Genomic DNA, 17829 nt, shown 5'->3' on the forward strand with positions numbered 1-17829 from the left:
TTGTTGATTTTTCATAACAATTTGTAACTCCTTCCTTTCCTCCCTCACCAGGTCGGGGTTGCAGTTGGGCACCCCTGGATAGGTTGCCGGTGTGTTGCAACACTGCAATTTAGTTTCTTCCAGGATGCACCCCACCTCTCCTCTTACGACAGCTGGAATAGTTTTCCCTTTGACTGGAAGAAAAAAGATGGATAAACAGGTTTTTCAAGAACTGTGACAGAGCAGTGGATGTTAGTTACTGCCCCTCAGCCTCCTGGCAGTACACTCGTTGCGTGGCACAAACCTGCTGGAAGTACAAGTCAACAGCACATAGATGTTAATGCGCATGACACTTTGTATGAGTAGACTTGAGTTAAAAATGGCACAAAAAAAGTTTTCAGTAGCACACACAAGTTTCCAAAAGTAACTAACAAAGTACTTTAAATAAATACTTTACCCATGTGATCTGGACCAAGATAAGCAGTAGAAAATGGATAAATTATCAGCCTCAGCTTTAAAACTATGAAGGTTTTAATGCAGATTTCACAATTTTAAAGAGACACTGAAAGCTGCTATCTGAAATTCAAAAACAGGGAAATTGCGCAATGCAGCAGGAAGAAAATCTAAACATCTTTCATTCTCATGTAAAAAAAAAACAAAACAAAAAAACCCCCCAAAAAACCACCACTATCGAATCAAACTACAGCCTACTACAGACGCAAACGCACAGTGATGCCTTAAAGAATAAAAACCAAATATAAGATTCACCAAATCAGCATTTATTGCAGGATTAAAATCACGAGCTGTAAAGCTGAAGTTTGTGTGGTGTTATTTAATGAATTTTGTTTGTTTAAATAAACAGAAACACCAGAACAAACGACCTCGTAGTTCACGGTTTAATGGGGACAAACAAAAACTGAATCAGGTGTTTATGTTATCAACATATCTACATTTAATACAGTTTCTCAAGCTCTAAGAGTTCAAGAAAAAAAAAAAGAACATGACAAAAAAAATGAATATCAAGAAACAAAACCTGAAATACACCAACAAATTATGTACACCACCTGCAGCCCAATACAATCCACTAGCAGGCCTAATTCAACACAGACACATTCAGCTGAAAAAGCCTGTAAACTAACAGCACTCGACTAAAAATGCAGTTTACAGAGAGAGACTGAGGTACAGATGAGATACGGTTTTGTAACTCTTCCAGCATTTCTGTGAAACGGGTCGGGGGGCCACGATGCTGGGGAACTTTAACTTTCTTAAACTTTAAAGTTAGGTTCACACAGGCGATTGGTTTCCGCAAGCTTCTGCGGCCGATTTCTTCGAAACTGTGAGGAGAAGGTGCATAAAAATCAACAGCGAGAAGGTGGAAAAACAAAAAAAACCCAGAAACACAGCTTATCTTTGTATTTTGATACAAAGGAGAACAAAATTCACTTCATGCTTGATGCGAGCGTCCACTGTCATACCAGGTAAACAGCACGAGACACAGACAGCACGGACCAGTCCTCAAAGCAGCTGATGTAATCGGTCCAATCCAAACATTTAACGGTTTTAAATTATTATCCAGCAAAAAGAACACATTTATTGGGTTTTTTTTGTAATACAGCATTTTGTTTTCTGCTTCCAGTTTAAAGGCCTTTCAGTTCAAGGCTCGTCATGAAAACCTTAACATTGTCCTGATACTTAAAAAAAGCATCTTGAATTACTGAAGGTTAAGTCCAAACCTAAGGAATATATAATGAATACATTCAGTTCATCTCAATTGTCTGTAATGGGGTGTGATTGATATGTGAATAAAACTAAACAAACTAATAAAAACGTACACTGTGGTGAGGTGGCCGTATGAGAAAGGGACTCGTTTCCCTTTCCGATTATCGATTATTTTAAAACTTGCATACAAACAACCCTCGTTCGCGACAGGTTTTTGGCATTTTAGTTACCACTTCGATAAATGTACATTAAGAAGTGGATGAATGCTAAATTACTTAATGGAAAAAGATGACTAGAAAATACTAGAGTAAACATCAAATAAGCCAATGTTTTCATCAATTCTGCCACCAAAAGTGTGGATTTTTTTTTTCTTCTTCTTTTTTTAAAATAATTGATGGTTTGTGTGAAACACTGGAGTGCAATGGTGATGCTTTCCGACGACTGTGGCACTCAGAGAAAGAGAGAAGAAGAGGGAGGACCTGAGAGAGAGGCCCATATTTGAGTAAAGAAAGGAGTCGGGCTTGAAAAGACCAGAAACATCGTGACAGAGAGGAAGTCAGAGAGAAAGACTAGAAGGAGCAGAATGAAAGGAGGTTTTAAAGGGAGCGGCAGGCCATGGATGCCTCAGACGGTGAAGATAAGGGAGGAGAAAATGGGAGAGAGAGGAGGCAGACCAAGATACGTGGCTCCCGTTTGGTAGTCCTTAGTGTGGCTTTTCCTGCTTGTGTAAAGCACATATCCAGGCAAGGGGTGATCTGTTCTCTATAGTCTTGTGTTATCCAGGCTTTGAGTTGGGTTTGGGGGCATGAAGGAGAAATGGGAGCTCTCTCCTCAGTAGTCCTCCACCCAGCCGTTCTCCTGGATAAAGGCGTCTATCACTTCCTTCATAGCCAGGTTGGGGATCAGCTGATCCTGGGTCAGGGGACTCCTGGTGACTGGGTCAAAATGACCAACTCGCTGCACAGGGAACACGTTAAGACACAGTGTTAGCGTCAATGGATGATTTTATGAAAATAAGAAAAAAAGAAGCACACCTGCGCTATGAAATGCTACTCTGGCAGAATGAAAACGTGCTGCTGGACATTATACATTAATTATAAATGTGCAGCATACGTTGAAATACAGGACAGAAGGCCAAAGAGAGTTTGTACAATTCTAGGGAGCTCGAACTTCAATATTTGGCATGACCATCTTTATTTTTCAGCACAGTCTGAACACAGTCTCAGCTTTTGTCGTTTCTTTAAGTAGCCGTCAAGACGCACTGATGACAATCTGAACCAGAAAAATTTGGAAATTTGGATTAACTTGTGGGGATAGGTTAATTGGATAATCCAAATTGCCACTAGGTATGAATGTGAGTGTGAATGGTTGTCTGTCCCTGTGTGTTAGCCCTGCGACAGACTGGCGACCTGTCCAGGGTGTACCCCGCCTTTCGCCCTATGACAGCTGGGATAGGCTCCAGCGCCCCCCGCGACCCTGAAAAGGATAAGCGGAAGCGAATGGATGGATGGATGGATGGATTAATTCACCATGTTTCATAGGTTCAACCACAGGAATTTGAACAAATGATGTGTTTATGAGACAGGCTGCTAGTGAAAAAGAGCTTAAAGATACAATTTAAATAGTGTTTTTTCCCAGGGTGGGGCGCACTGTGTGTGTGAATGGGTGGATGACTGGTTGTGTAAAGCGCTTTGGGGTCCTTAGGGACTAGTAAAGCGCTATACAAATACAGGCCATTTACCATTTAGACACAGCACTGGTTCGTCCTTTGAGTTAGGTGCTTTTTCTATGCTTTATGTTGCTTAAACAAAAAAAGAAAACAAAACAAAAAAGGCATTCATATGAATACTGAGTGAAGAAGCAGCAGGTCCCCATAGACAAAAGTTGAAAGAGCTTCAGGAAGCCTAAAGAACTATTGCTTAAGACGGCTTAAAAAATAAAAAAGTCAAGAAGCGGGGCTCAAGACTTTTGCACAGCACTGTAAGCAACAATCATTTCACCTGTAGGTGCTCTTCAATGTCCTTGCGATCATAGGTGATCCCACTGGGTGTGATGCAGGGCTCCCTCATCAGCTCAAAACTGATCTTCCCACAAAGATAATCAGGAATCTCTCGCTTCTGACGGGAACAAACAAAATACAAAGAAGCATCACTCTGACCTAATACTGAGAGATCCTGTTCATGGCTCCATCCCCTAAAATCAGGGGTGTCAAACACAAGCCCCGGGGGCCAGAATTGGCCCGGCAAAGACTCTGAGCCGTCCAATGGATGGCATCAGAAAATGTAAATATTGGACTTTTAACTGTATTATCACAAGTTTTATAACATTTATAACATTTCCTAAACATGGCCATTCATATTACACTAAAGTAACTGAGTAAGAAATAAGCAATTAGATGAGAAAAAAAGTTCCAGTTTTTTCACTTTCTACAATAGAAATTTCTGGGATTTTTTTGTAATTTTCAGTTTAACTTCTTAGACTGATGGAGAGAGAGTTCGTATGGTTGGGCCCACTTAATATGAAAGTGGGTTTATGTGGCCCACGGTGTAAACTCTCATAGAGCCTAGAGTCACAGCTTAAACTGTTAATTTTTTCTTGCTATAAAATGGTAACAAATTATAGCCACAGTAATCCGTTTTCCTTTCTCACCCTTTTCAGCTTTTTTCTATACCAATTATATATTAAAGACTGTCGACAGAAGTGCCACAAACCCGAAGCTACTGAAGTTGAAACTCTTTGAGTCAACTTTTCTCTAAGCAGAACACCTTCTGAGCCAGACGGGAGAGAAACACTCGGCAGACGCGACGGTGTCGTTTCAATTACATGACAATTGCCACAGCCGACAACTATCTATAGCGAGAGCCTTGGCACACAAGCAGTGACCGTTACCATAGGAACAGCAGCAGTCGAAAACAAAAAGTAGCTGTTTATCTGAAGTCCAAGTGGATTTTTAAAGAGATCACAAGCCTTATGTCAACATGTAGCCTGACTGCAGACAGAAACAAATGTGTGTATTTACAGTAGGTATGCGTGTACTGTTAGCATCTGTCTGTGTTAGCCAAGCTGTAGGCTAATCACGGATTTGTCAGCGTTGCACGAGTACGAAGCATTAGTTAAAAATCGTACTCACTTTTCTTTTCTCGTCCACTTGAGAGAAGAGCTCATCCATATCCATTAGATACTTGTCCTTTCCACGTCAGGGTTTCAGAACAACCGGACATATGAATGAATATTCAATTTCATTTTAAAAAACACACCAGTTTAATATTTGTTCATTAGAGTGACACTAATTACAAAGAGTAAACAAAATGCAAAAACATACATGTTTTGAGGAGATCTTGGCAGCGTCGCCTCCATTTTGATTGTCATCTTGTTTTTCTTTGTATTCTTCTAGTTCTCTGCAAAAATAAGGAGCTAATTTAAATTTATCCATGCAAGACAAAATGACACCTACATGCCAAATTATCAAAATAAAAATGAGATTGTGGTGCTTCAAAGCCTCACCTTTCCTTCTCAGCCAGTATAAGTTTGGTCAGATAGGCGTGTAACTCGTTCTCCTGGTTGATGCGCTTCTCCTCAATACTGTTCCAGCGTTTTTTCTTGGCAATGCGCAAAGCACTGGGGATGTCATCTCCGAAATTCAGCCTTTGTTCTTTTGCCAAGTTATAAGCTGTAAAAGAAAAACACAGCTACAGCAACGTGGCTTTACAGTTAAAATGCTGCCTTCAAAATATCTAAACAAGGTAGATTCAAAGATGTTAATTAGGAGTGCGACAGTTCTGAATCCACAATACAAACATCCAGCAGTGTTCCCACTAACCCTCTGACTTGCAGCTCTATTACTAATCAGCGTACTGATGTTACAGACAGGCCAGACGTATCATGTTATTGTAAAGAGCAGGTATGTAAATACATATGGGAAATAGCACTGGCAATAGCCATGTGTAATAATAATGTAATTAGCCATGTGTAACCATTAAAGAATGCCAGTTTGCTAAAAGCTGATATTAAAAAAAAAAGTTCCTCCAAAGAACAAACTGAGTTTCTCTTTTGTTCATGATTAAACTGTAGCCACCTAAGATTCACTATCAGTGTTTGCATTAACAGTGAGTAATCATGACCTGCACTTATCTAACATATTTTGTGTACTTTTCTTCTTAATCGATCAGCTGCAGCCCACAACAAAGCCATGGGCTGACTTGGAAGTCAGCAGCTGCACGAAGCACTGCGATAAAGCGCTCAGGGAGTCTGCAGAGAGTTCGACCTGTAGAAATATCTGCAAGCCAAACTTGCCAAAGATACAGGCTCTCCATGCAGGGAGGAGCATCCCAAAACAAGTTTGCTAAACTGGTGAAAGGCTCTCCTATACTGTGAGTTATTCCACTTTTGAAAAGTGATTTATTTCTCATTAAGTTGTGGAATTACTTTGGTCCATTTTTCACGACTGAGTAATAGGCGGGCTTCCAGTTTTTTATAAACTAAGCGAAACTAGTAGTCACAAATCATGGTTAGCGTTAGATTGGCGTTTCAATTATCACTGAATTACTTTCTGTAAAGTCTCATAACCATACATTCATACATCATTTCATATAGTGAAGCTTCATCCAAGAGAAGCAACCATAACACTGAGTGGAGACAAAATTCCAGCTTTCCTTCCTTCTAACATATCATTACACTGACAACAGCTCATGCAAACATATGCTGTGCCTCAGAGAAGAGCTCCCAACCCTGTGAGGCCTCACTGATCTTAACAATTAACTTTCACATGAATGAGGAACTGCACGAGTAAATTTGTGCAATGCACCAGCAGCATTTTCACCATCATTCTGGAGTTTTTTCTGACCTTTCTGTAGGTTCCCGATGGCCTCATCGTAGTTCTCCAGCTCCAGGTGACACTGACCCAAGAAGAAGTGTGCCTTAACTGATTGACTGTCCAGCTCCAGCGCATGCTTACAATCTGCCAGGGCTTTGTCATGCTGCTGCAGCTTCACATAGCAGAGAGCTCGGTTGGTGTAGTATACTGCCACGGATGGATTACGGTTCTGTAGAGAATCAGAGGACAATAAACGTGCATTGTAACCTCATTTTTCATCCAGAGGGAATCTGCATCCACTTCGTTTCACTTAGCTTTAATAAAAGAAGAAGAAAACAAAGACATCACTGCAGCATTTGTGTCAGAAATTACTCACAATAGCTTTACTGTAACACGTAGCAGCCTCCTGGTACTTGCGGCAGAGGAACAGCCGGTTTCCCTGCTCCTTCAGCTCCTGCGCGGTGGAACTCTTCTCCGGGCTGCCGGCCATCTTCTCCACCGGCTCCGCGGGGCCCGCCTCGCCCTGCTTCCCTATCCTGTTCCCCGTCTCTTCGGCTGGCTAAACGACAGGTTTAAGAATGCCCCGTCCTTCCTGAGGTCACACACACACACACACACAACAACAAGAACAGAGACACAGTTTCAGTGAACATTCACTGCAATGCACCTGCAATGCGCGTCTTGAGCGAATTAGGTGCAGTGGGTTGATGCCACCCAAAAGGCATCCGTTTAATTTGCTGACTGCGCTCACAGCTGAAAACTACAGCGAGGTGGCTGCACCGCCGGCGAGTTAACTATTCATGTGACGGATATCAGAGGCGAGTCAATGAGCAGCACAGCTGGCTATCACCAAACATCACATAGCCACGGTCCTTAGCATTGCATTTAAGCGCAGTGTTACACTGAAAGCTGTAGACGAACAGTATTAACAAACTATTGTTTGTTAATACTGTTAACCTCGCTATTGTTTTACTCACTAAAACTGAAATACAGCCGTTACACAAGCACACACACGGACAATGCTGCTAACTCTGGTCACCAGCAGACAAGAGATCGCTGCTATGCTAGCATGGCTAAGCTAGCTCAGTAAGCGATGTTGTCGCTTAATGCCGGGTGGCTGGCTAGTTTGAAGACAGTAAAGCTCACTCACTCGATATAACCAGCAGCTAGTTAGTAGGTTAGTTCTGTAACAATTGTGGGACTGAAAGAGTCGTCTCGACATTTGTTAACCACAGAAAAGAAAAACCAGCTAACGCTACGTTAGCTTATTTTCCACACAGCTCACTGAGGTTTAGTTTACCTTCTGTCCCGTACAGGGTTTGTTTCGCGGTTATACGGTTTTCAACTCTTACCTTTCAGCAGGAATCCCACATCCAAGAGAAACCAGTTTTATGTAACTCAAGATCAAATCTTTAATCGATTAATTTTTCCCCCATACGAGCTGTCATGACAGGTTGTTGTTATGCTGACGTCAAGCGCTTTGACGCGAACTCGACGGAAGCCGGGAGTATGACCAGTCCAGCTTCATGTCTATACAGCGCATACCCTTAAGTTCACCCAGTTCACACCACATCAATATGAACTTCCGATTAAATAGACAATTAAATACGACCATCTAACTGTATAAACAGTTTCTATAAGCATAATTACGAGCTGCATACATGCAATCGGTCTTCTAAGGTGTGCATTCTTCTTCTTCTTCCGCTTGCTCCCTTTAGGCTCCTAATGGAAATCTGACCATCTCTTGTGCTATTCTAGTTCCTATTGTTGGTTCCTGTCTCTTTCACTTCTTAACTAGCCTACTTCAGAGGAGACACGCTTAATTTTAACAATCTACATTCATTTGAATACATTTCCTTTTAAAAAATATTATATGTGAAAATTAATCATCAAAATCTACAGTTAACAAAAAGGGACCAAACCTTTGAGCATCTCAAAATTGCATCTGTGATGATATGAAAGAGGTAATATATCCACCCATTCTGTCTCCAGTGTGCTCTTAAATGACTGCTACAGCCTTCTGAACTTCCACTGTGGGAAAAATAAAGAAAGCTAATAACTGAGAAGAGAAGAATGACTGCTTTTGCGCAGAGCAAATTAAAGATTAAAAAGTAGAAATTTCACACTGATTATCTTGGATGACTTATATTAATTCATAAAGTTCTTACATAAAAATCAACGCTGTCACAGTGATAAGGTCACAAGTTCTTTTCCAGAAAACAAAACCATGAAACATTTTGCACTTAAATGCCAAAGAAATTGGTTTAGTTCAACTTCAAATACAAGAATAAAAGCGCTTCTCCGAGTCAGCTGACACTGAGAGGAGGGCTGATGAAGACTAACCCATCCTTGATAAAATATGTATTATATTAAATCTGCAGTGTAGAGGCTTTGCAGACCTGAAAGCTGGAGGTTCAACCGGCTGCACAGTTTCTGTCTCCCTATAGAGTCAAACTGTGTGCATGCACCTCAGCAGGCAAATACATAAGACCTGTGTGTGCTTATGAAAGAAACAGAAAAGATGAAAGACTTATGGAGCTGGCACAGGAATAAGAAGTGCTCCGGGGACTGGAGGGTGGAGAAGGATGCTGTTTGTGTGGCCCAGCATGGACATCAGCAGCTTCCTCTGTGTCCAGCCTTTTCCAGATCCCTCCTCCACCTCCTCTCTAGTCTCGCTCCATTACCTTGTCACTTTCTATCTGTTTTTATTGCCGGTCCACCTTTTCTCTTTCTATCACTCCCTCGCCCTATCTTCCTACCCACTTCTTTCACATTATGTTATTCGTCTTTCTTTCTCTTTCCTCCTTCTTTCACGCTTTTACCCCCTCTGTTTTTCTGTATTTCACCACTCTATCTTTCTCCTGTTATTCCTGTGCTGTTTCTTTACCTCTCTCTCTCTCTCAAAAAATCTCCTCCCCGCACCTCCACCTGTGAGTGTTTGTACTTGGAGTTGAGTTCTCCTCATCTTTATGTGTGTTCTCCCTGGGATGCACATACAGATACAGTGTACAGTTTGGTTCATATAAACTGAACATGTTGTGAATCAGTGAGCCAGCAAGAAACAGACACAGAAAAAGGAAGTCTATTATTTCCTAGTCAGCTGCTCCAGCCTCTGTAAGAGTTAGATCATTATCCTGAAGAAATCCTGCAAGCATATCATATCAATTCAACAGAGAACTGTTAAGATTATGTTTTTCCATAAACTTCAGGAAGGCACCTACACTCACTGACCCCTATTTTGCCTTCAGAACTGCCTTAATTCTTCATGGCACAGATTCAACAAGGTGCTGGAAACATTCCTGGAAACATTAGTGCATACTGAGATGAACGCATCGCACATTTCATGCAGATTTGCCAGCTGCATATCCATGATGGCAATCTCCTGTTCCACAACATCCCAAAGGTGCTGTGTGGGTTTGAGATCTGGAACCATGTTTCCATCTGTGACCCTACCATCTGGATGTTGCCACAGAACCCGAGACTCATCAGACCAGGCAACATTTCTCCAATCTTCTGTTGACCTGGTGTGGTCTTCTGCTGCTGTAGATCATCTGCTTAGAGGTTTGACATGTTATACATTCAGAGATGCTCTTCTGCATTCATCTGCTGTAACAACTAGTTAAATTAGACTCAAAGCAGTCTGTCCATTCTCCTCTGACATCACCCAGAGAACTGCAGCTGATTGGATAGTCTCTCTTTTTCAGACCATTCTCTGTAAAATGTAGAAATGGTTGTGTGGCAAAATCACTTTTCCTCCCCATTCAGACGCTCAGTTTAAACTTCAGCAGGGCGTCTTGACCACGTCTACATCCCTAAATGCATTGAGATGCTGTCATGTGATTGGCTAATGAGATATCAGTGCATCAAAATATCATCTCAATCTCAGACGTACTTTCCACTCATTCTTTTCTGGTTATTATTAAAATATATATAATTTAATTCCTCAATGATCCCTCAGTTTTTTCCCCCTATTATTTTTGCACTCTTTACTGCACTACTCTTCTCTGCCTACTGTACAGCCTACATGCATCATGTGGCTGAAGAAGAGAAGCACAACCTCAAATCACCAGCAGGAGGCGCTGGATGATAAAACTTCTTCCAAACATCTTTTCTTTTTAATGGTTAAAAAAGTTTCTTTGGTATTGGAGAAAATTAAAATAAAAGTGAACGAAGTAAAATTGTACTAACATTAAAGTAATACGTGATGTGCAAAAATATTCAAAACCTTTCATCACAGTTGTGGTTTAATATGCTCAAGGAGGGGTCCGATTAGGGAAATAAATTCGGCATATATGCGAGTTGACATCCCACCCACAGAGAGGGCTATAGATGACCTTTATGGGCCTTTATCATATGCACAACATTCAAGTTTAGCAGTGGAGGAATTAGCAAGATGCGATTGAGGACAGGGTCACTTTCATCCTAGCCTGCTGGGCCTCTGTAAAGACTCCACACAGAGATCAGTGTGTGAAGATTAAGCCACATCTCCTGAGCAAACACACTGATAAATGTGTGAAGGGGGCCTCTACAACACAGGACCACCAAGCCCTGTGTGTCCCCCAGCTGTGTTTACCTATCTCCACCGGCCTGGTCCCCCGATCCTTCAGAACACCCACCTATCTAACTAATCTGTAGGTCACAAGAACACAAAAGTCTTCCCTCCTGATTTTAATTGAAATGGACACAATATCAGAAAAACTTTCACAGTTTACTGCGGGAAAAAAACTTTAATAAACTCAACGTAATAGTTTTTTTGTTTGTTTTTTTAACAAGTGAGAGTCTATTTAAAATGTTAATGAATTGCACTTACATCTTAACTGTGTGATTTTTCCACAATAAAATAGGTGTTACATGTCAGCAATAATTTTATGTAAGAAAATCTGTTGTATGCACTGTTACAGGTTTGTGAGGAATCAGTATTACCTTCTTTCACATGTATTTTCTTATTTACTTAGATTCCTTCTTTATTTGCACCCAGTCCAGTTTTCTCAATGCACATCAGAATTCTGTCTTTTAAGAAAAGATGATAATTATACTCTTATAATATATCTGTAGTGTTTGTCTGTACAGCAGGGATGGCTCGTTACTTTACCCTGGAGCAAAATGATGAGGGACAGTAACACTTTCTAATACGGCCCATATTAGAGCCCAATATGGCACAGGCCATAATCTTCCCTTTTTACATCTCTATTTTTATATTCATTGTGTTGATGTGCATGATGGATGTTTTATTGTTCAGTTGTCTTTTTATTAATTGTCCTTACCAGCATACTTATCAAATAAGCAAAAATAAACATTGGAAAATTAGGCCTACACTGCAAATAAATCATATCTGGGACTGCATTCCCAGAAATGTAAGTGCATTTGATTTGCAAATGCTTTGGTCATTGTTGAGTTTTTGCAAGAATAAACATAAACACACCCTCTTCAGACAATTTTATTAAGGAAATTTGAAAGGGATTGGCCGTAAGAAAGTACTCGATCAGTTTTCTGTGCATTTCCCAGGTGTAAAAATCTATGTAAACAAAGTTGCATGCTAAAAAGGTGGGAGAAAGTGAATAGATTTGGTGCTTATCAATTAAAATGGTCCGCTGTGTTTAAAGTATTCATTGCTTACATTTAAACTCCCTCCATCACAGCTTTTCACCAACTCCTCCCATCCAATATACCAACCGTCGTCAACCCCCCCATCAAACCCAACGGCTGCCCACTGCACCAGCTGGCCGCGCTTCCAGTCACCTTGGCAACGAGACCAGGAAGTTGCCCGGCTCCTCTGGCACAGCTGAAAAGCTGCCACTTCCTGATTGAGTCTGGTCTTTCTTTCTCTGTGTGTAGTCGTTTTCCCATTTGGCAGTGGTCTCCACTATTTAGCGCCAAAAAGCCTGAAAAGACAAAAAGAAGAAAAAAAAGGGGGGTGAACACACTCTCCTTAGGACTGAGCGAAACCCCAGGTTCAAAACGGGAGACACAAAAGCAGCATTTATCCACAGTGGTGGCTCTTAGGTGGATTTGCTCATTTTGAACAGACAAACGTTTTATAGACTTATGGCAGTTTCTTCAAGTGGGTCTGAATGCAACGTGTACAAAACAGTAGAGAAATAAATGCACAAAAAGTAGTTCTACTTTGTTTTCTATAAGAAGATCAACACAGGAAAAGAGTAAATTATTCATGTTCTCAGATATATGTCTAAAAATGTTTGCAAACACGCTGCAATCTGACTGCTTATTCATGCATAAATGAACACACATCAAGCTCTCTGTTAGAATTTTCCTCTTCATGTCCATTGAATTAGCCTGCTCCTTTGGTCAAATGCATAAACTTGAAGATCCATCAGGTATTTAACGTCACTTCCTGTTTCACCCAGCTGGATCTTTCTGACCTGAGACACATTTGATCAATTTGTAAGAAGTTTATATTCCCACAATAACACAGATGATTTTTATTTTTTGCCTTTTTTCACAAATTTGGTACGAGTGGCCCTCTGTGTGCAGGACGTATCTTCATTTGACAAACAATTAAATGAAGTGGTTAAGATCAGATTCTTCCTTAGACTGGGACAAAAAAAGAGAGATCACATTACTCCACTGTTAGCAAGCTTGCACCGGCTCCCTGTGGATTACAGAATCCAAGTGCACTGTTTGTGTTTAAAGCCTTAAATGGTCTTCCACCTGCATGTGTTGGATATACAGCGTGCATATACTCCCATATGGTCTATGGCCTTCAGCTCAGTTAATCCTGATCATCATAATTCTTGCATAGTCCCACACGTATTTTAGTGAAAAGTAATTTAGGCGTTACTGATACTGTAACAACCAAAAAATATAGATTAGTTATATGTGCCAATAACTTATAAAATAGGGTCATTGTTGAGTGTGATCCTAATAACAAAATACAAAATAAAATGAGCTGCATTAGCGCTTGCCACCAAAATTATTTTTGATACCAGTGAAGCACCATATTTTTTTATGTTATTTGAATAGGATTAAATGTGGGTTGCATTGGGTTTCCTCTGGTATTTTCCTCTGGCCTTGTCAATAGTTTTGTAATCATTAAAAAAAAAAAAAAAAGACCAGCTGGCTTTGTAAACGTGCCTTTAATGCATCTTAACTCTAAACATGCTAAAGTTGCTAAATTTGCCTCCTCAGGTTAAGAGTTAAATGAGGGATATCCTACTGCTGCCCCACAGGCAAGTAAGAGAAAAGCCAGAGATACCAGAGGAGTCAAAGGTCATCCACACACCTCTGCAGCCCTGATTAAACTTTCTGACAAAGGGGGGGGGGGGGGTGAAACAGCTCATCAACTTTACCTCCTAAAAAGATGGATCCTGTGTCTGGATCCGGGTCCTGCACAAACACAAACAGGGAACAGAATGTGCGTTATTAACGAGCATTGAATCAATCATTGCAAAGTTTAAAAAAATAACCAAAAAACTCTTTTAAACTCTTAATAAACCAAATACTAAAACTCTAAATAGCACATGTTTTTCATGTTGTCAGACTAGTTGCAACTATCTCCATATATTCAACGTTTTTCTCATCATTTTACTCAACTACGCTGAAATCAAAGAGTTTGTTTTGGAAATCTGCAGTGTTAGTCCAACAATCTTTCACACCCTGGGGGGTTAACAGCTGACTAGCTGAAATACCCTCACTTAAAAAAACAACAAAAAAACACACACACACTACCGTGGATTGATGTGTGATGGCTGGGGATGGAGGCAGCTGCTCAGTGGTCTGTATAATAGGACCGAGATTTTGGAGGGAAATCAAACCTGCTGTCTCAGACTACTGCGGGGATGCACTGGGAAATTCATCCACTCTTAATTTAGCACCGCGTTAACTATCAGCATTGCTGGCATCTAATTAGGAATAACATTTTATTTTCTCTTTTCTGATTACAGGCTGTACAGGGACAGACTGACTTTGTTTTAATTATAATTAACTTTTCACAGTTGTAGGCTAATTCATTACATTATCAACTGAAAAGCAGTTGTTCTGGTAAAGCTTGTGCAGGTTACCAGTGATGACTAATCACTGTATTTTCTAACTTTGAAAACCAATGGGGATCTCCACAGGAGAGAAGGACCCAGCAGGGGTACCCAAAAAGTGACTTTCCCTCCCTGTGTGGTGGTTGTCTCTGCCTTTGTGCAGCTTCTCCCTTAACTCTTCAAATATCCCCTCAGGTCAGGCACTCCGGGGTCACTGGTCTCCACCCTGTCCCCACCCCCACAGCCCTATCCAAAACAATCCAAAGGAGCTAAAGCAGCCATAATGAGCCAGGGGCTACGCATGTGCTGCATGTGTGTGTGTTCGGGCTTGTTTTAGTATATGAGTGGGGTCCCAAACTGGGCACTCACTGGGGTTAGAATTGTGTTAAAATCAGGGTTATACATTTAGTTATGATAGTCTTATAGTAGGGGGCTGGAAAACGCATTGTATATACGTAAAGTGACAATAAAGATAGAAATGGAGATGCCTTTCAGAGGAGTCAGACACAGAAATTCAGACACAGAAATGGAAACCATTGCTTTACATTTGTTTATTCTGGAACTATATACAAAGACAAGTACATGCACGGAGAATCATATTTGTTTATTTATACATAGCTCTTAAGCAGCTTTTAAAAAGCTCCAGTTTCATTTTTTCTTTTCTGTGGATTTGATTAAGAAATTTCACAAACTAGATTTAACCCACTGACCTCTGCAAAGCTACAAGTGAATGTGAGAGAATAGTTAGGAGCTAACAGCTAACGTTGTTAGCTAAGATTACTCTTCAATAACTTTTACTAGATTAAATTAAATAAAGAAAGGACAAAATTAGACTGAATATTTCTTTCTCGTGTAATGAAACTGTTCCTGAAATTAAATGATATAAACAGCCATAAACAGCCAGAGCCAAGAACAAGAACTTGACTGACTAGTGTTTATTTTTAGCTAGCATGTTAGTTATTAGCTTGTTAGCAACATAATATTAGCTCACCCTGAAAGTATACACGATTGCTTTTATGCTGTTGTAGGCATTAAGATGGATAAATTAGTTTCTCCTATGGAAAACTGATATATACATGTTGAAAAAATTTGGAAAGTATATAAGTATATTTTAATGTTTTTGATTTAAATCATATGAACACACTGAAGTCACACACTATAACTAAAAATGGTAAAAGGGAGCATTACTCGCATTACTTACTGGTTTGCATTGCTGCCCATTTGAACCTCAGAAATGCAGCTTATGATCATGCTGTGTTTTTCATTGTGCATTTTCACCACTACAGAAAAAAACACCTCATCTTTAGACTGAAGCCTATCAGCTTATTAGTGGCAAGCTACATAATGCTTACTGGGTACAAAAATGAAACTATTTAGTGTTGGTATCCTGTGAGAGACTTGCACATTAGAATAAGAGGCCTGAAAAAAAATCTGTTTCTTTAAATGGACATCTGAGACAAAGTGGTTGAGGAGCCAAACAATGCAGCAACCCAAGCCAACATATCTGATTGTTAGAGAAATGATGTCCAAAATGAACACCAACACACTTGGGAGGAAGCTCAGAGTTTAGGATTGTAACCACAATGAGTCACAGAGAAAAATTTTGAAGCCAAAGTATGGTTTACAGTGATTGGCTTTAGCCTCAGTGACACACCTTAAAAACACACGTTTAATGATGTATTCTTTCAGCCATTACACATTGTCCCCAGGCTTTCATTATTGTTTTTTTCATGCACCTGATGATTTGTTTTCCTGCCCTGAAACATACCACAGTCGTACCAAGTCTCCCTTGCAAAATAACCAACCACCATGAGAGTTACATACTTAAATAAAGATTGAGTAAAAAAGAATTCAACAATAATTAGCCAGCTTTTAACCGAAAGTGGATATCACAAAGAAAGGAATGTTGCTGTGATAGAGGAAAGTTTGGATGACACCATAAAATAAATACATTTCAGACACTCAGGAAATGCTGGGAGTCATTTCAGAACTGCTCGAGTGTAAAATTAACTATGCTGGTGTGGACTAATATAAACACCAGCATAGCTGAATGATGAACACACAACATGTTCCTGTGTCAGCTGTTAATCATTAGATTTGGATGGAATCAGTGTGAGAAACTCTGGATTATTCTTTAAGTGGCTGATTTGTTTTCCCCCTCTATCTTTTACATAATCCATCTTTTCTCTGTTAACCTGTGGTAACAATACTTTCCATTCTTAACCAGGTTAATACAAACTGCCTATCAGTTCTTCATTAGATGAAGAATGCATGGCCATTAGCAGACACCGAGTTTGGCCTCTATCTAAAGTTTTCTGTGTGAATAGAACAAATACTCGTCTCTTTAGTCTTCCCATAACAATCCAGCTATTTGTTGTCATGTAAAGTTGCTGAAAAGCAGCTTGTCTTGATCCTAGAAGTGTGTAGTCGGCAGATCCTAAATTGGACGGTAATCAGATCAGTGCGAGGAGTTTGACAAATGACCGATGACAAGCACTGGACCCTGGAGGATGGGCGGAGATGCTGGGGGTTAAGGCTGGGTAGGGTCAGAGGTTACCTTTTCAGAACTGCTCAATCGAAGGGCCATTAAATCCCATCTTTGTGAAATTTCTCAGCCTTGGACTGGTCGTCCCCAATCAATGCACCATCTATACCGAGCGAAGGCGAGACGTGGCCTGTATGTGAAGGAATGAGCAGGCCAACATCGTAGCTTCGGCACAGATCCTGGAGTCAGCAAAGTTTGTGGCAATTACTGTGGCAACCTGGGGAGCAACTAACCTGGTTTCATAGTCATATATTGAGCCGTGGAGGCCACACCAAAATTGTCCGTGTGGATTCCAATGTAAGATATTTATAACCCGATGAGATGCTTTGCAGTCAATGATTGACTGATAAGCGCCACTGCAGCGATGCTTATCAGTAGAATGAATGAAAAAGCCTTTGTGATCGTATTTTAAGGGAAGATTTGGTTTTTTTTTGTAACTTCTCACTGTGTGTTATCTCATGTGTAAAGTATGTCGTCTCTGGGGCGTCTTGTCTCTAGCTTTGTTTTCCTACGCCTGCCGTCCAAATTTCCATCACAAACACCTCACCCCGAGTGACCCTTTGCTTTCTGTCTGTTAAGAGCCCCTGATTAACCCGCATACATGTGCAGATAGGGCCCAAATCCTTCAGTTGGGACCAAGTATGAATGTGTGTTTTAGTGCGTATATAAGTGTGCGTGTTTGTGTGTGTGGGTGCGTTCGTGGCATAAAGAGGAATAGTATGAGTGAGTGTGTGAGCTCATGCATATGCGTGCACGCATGAATGTGTCAGGCAGTTCAGGACCAT

The 17829-nt window shown here is 40.5% G+C and overlaps 1 protein-coding gene and 1 long non-coding RNA gene across 2 annotated transcripts; both read right to left on the reverse strand.

Moving 5' to 3' along the window:
* Positions 1–861: 861 nt before the first annotated feature.
* stub1 (STIP1 homology and U-Box containing protein 1) lies at positions 862–8001 on the reverse strand. Its single transcript, XM_004562501.2, has 8 exons — positions 7864–8001; positions 6888–7103; positions 6542–6740; positions 5203–5368; positions 5021–5096; positions 4829–4885; positions 3699–3815; positions 862–2655 (listed from the first exon to the last, which is right to left on the reverse strand). The coding sequence occupies exons 2-8, from the start codon at positions 6999–7001 to the stop codon at positions 2530–2532; spliced, it is 855 nt and encodes a 284-aa protein (XP_004562558.1). The 5' UTR covers positions 7002–7103; positions 7864–8001; the 3' UTR covers positions 862–2529.
* Positions 8002–11938: 3937 nt separating this feature from the next.
* Positions 11939–15827, reverse strand: LOC143419961 (uncharacterized). The gene is made up of 3 exons (XR_013099984.1): positions 15701–15827; positions 13819–13855; positions 11939–12393 (listed from the first exon to the last, which is right to left on the reverse strand). It is a non-coding gene; the product is annotated as an uncharacterized LOC143419961 (long non-coding RNA).
* Between the last annotated feature and the right edge of the window lie 2002 nt (positions 15828–17829).

This window comes from Maylandia zebra, linkage group LG8 (genome assembly GCF_041146795.1).
Source record: "Maylandia zebra isolate NMK-2024a linkage group LG8, Mzebra_GT3a, whole genome shotgun sequence".
Taxonomy (NCBI): Eukaryota; Metazoa; Chordata; class Actinopteri; order Cichliformes; family Cichlidae; genus Maylandia; species Maylandia zebra.

Excerpts from the sequence above, each read along its gene's own strand:
- stub1 (XM_004562501.2), bottom strand. The coding sequence starts at position 7,001 with ATGGCCGGCAGCCCGGAGAAGAGTTCCACCGCGCAGGAGCTGAAGGAG. Across the intron at positions 6,741-6,887 it reads CGTGTTACAGTAAAGCTATT|AACCGTAATCCATCCGTGGC; the intron begins GTGAGTAATTTC and ends GATTCTCTACAG. Across the intron at positions 4,886-5,020 it reads CCAAGATCTCCTCAAAACAT|GACAAGTATCTAATGGATAT; the intron begins GTATGTTTTTGC and ends TGACGTGGAAAG.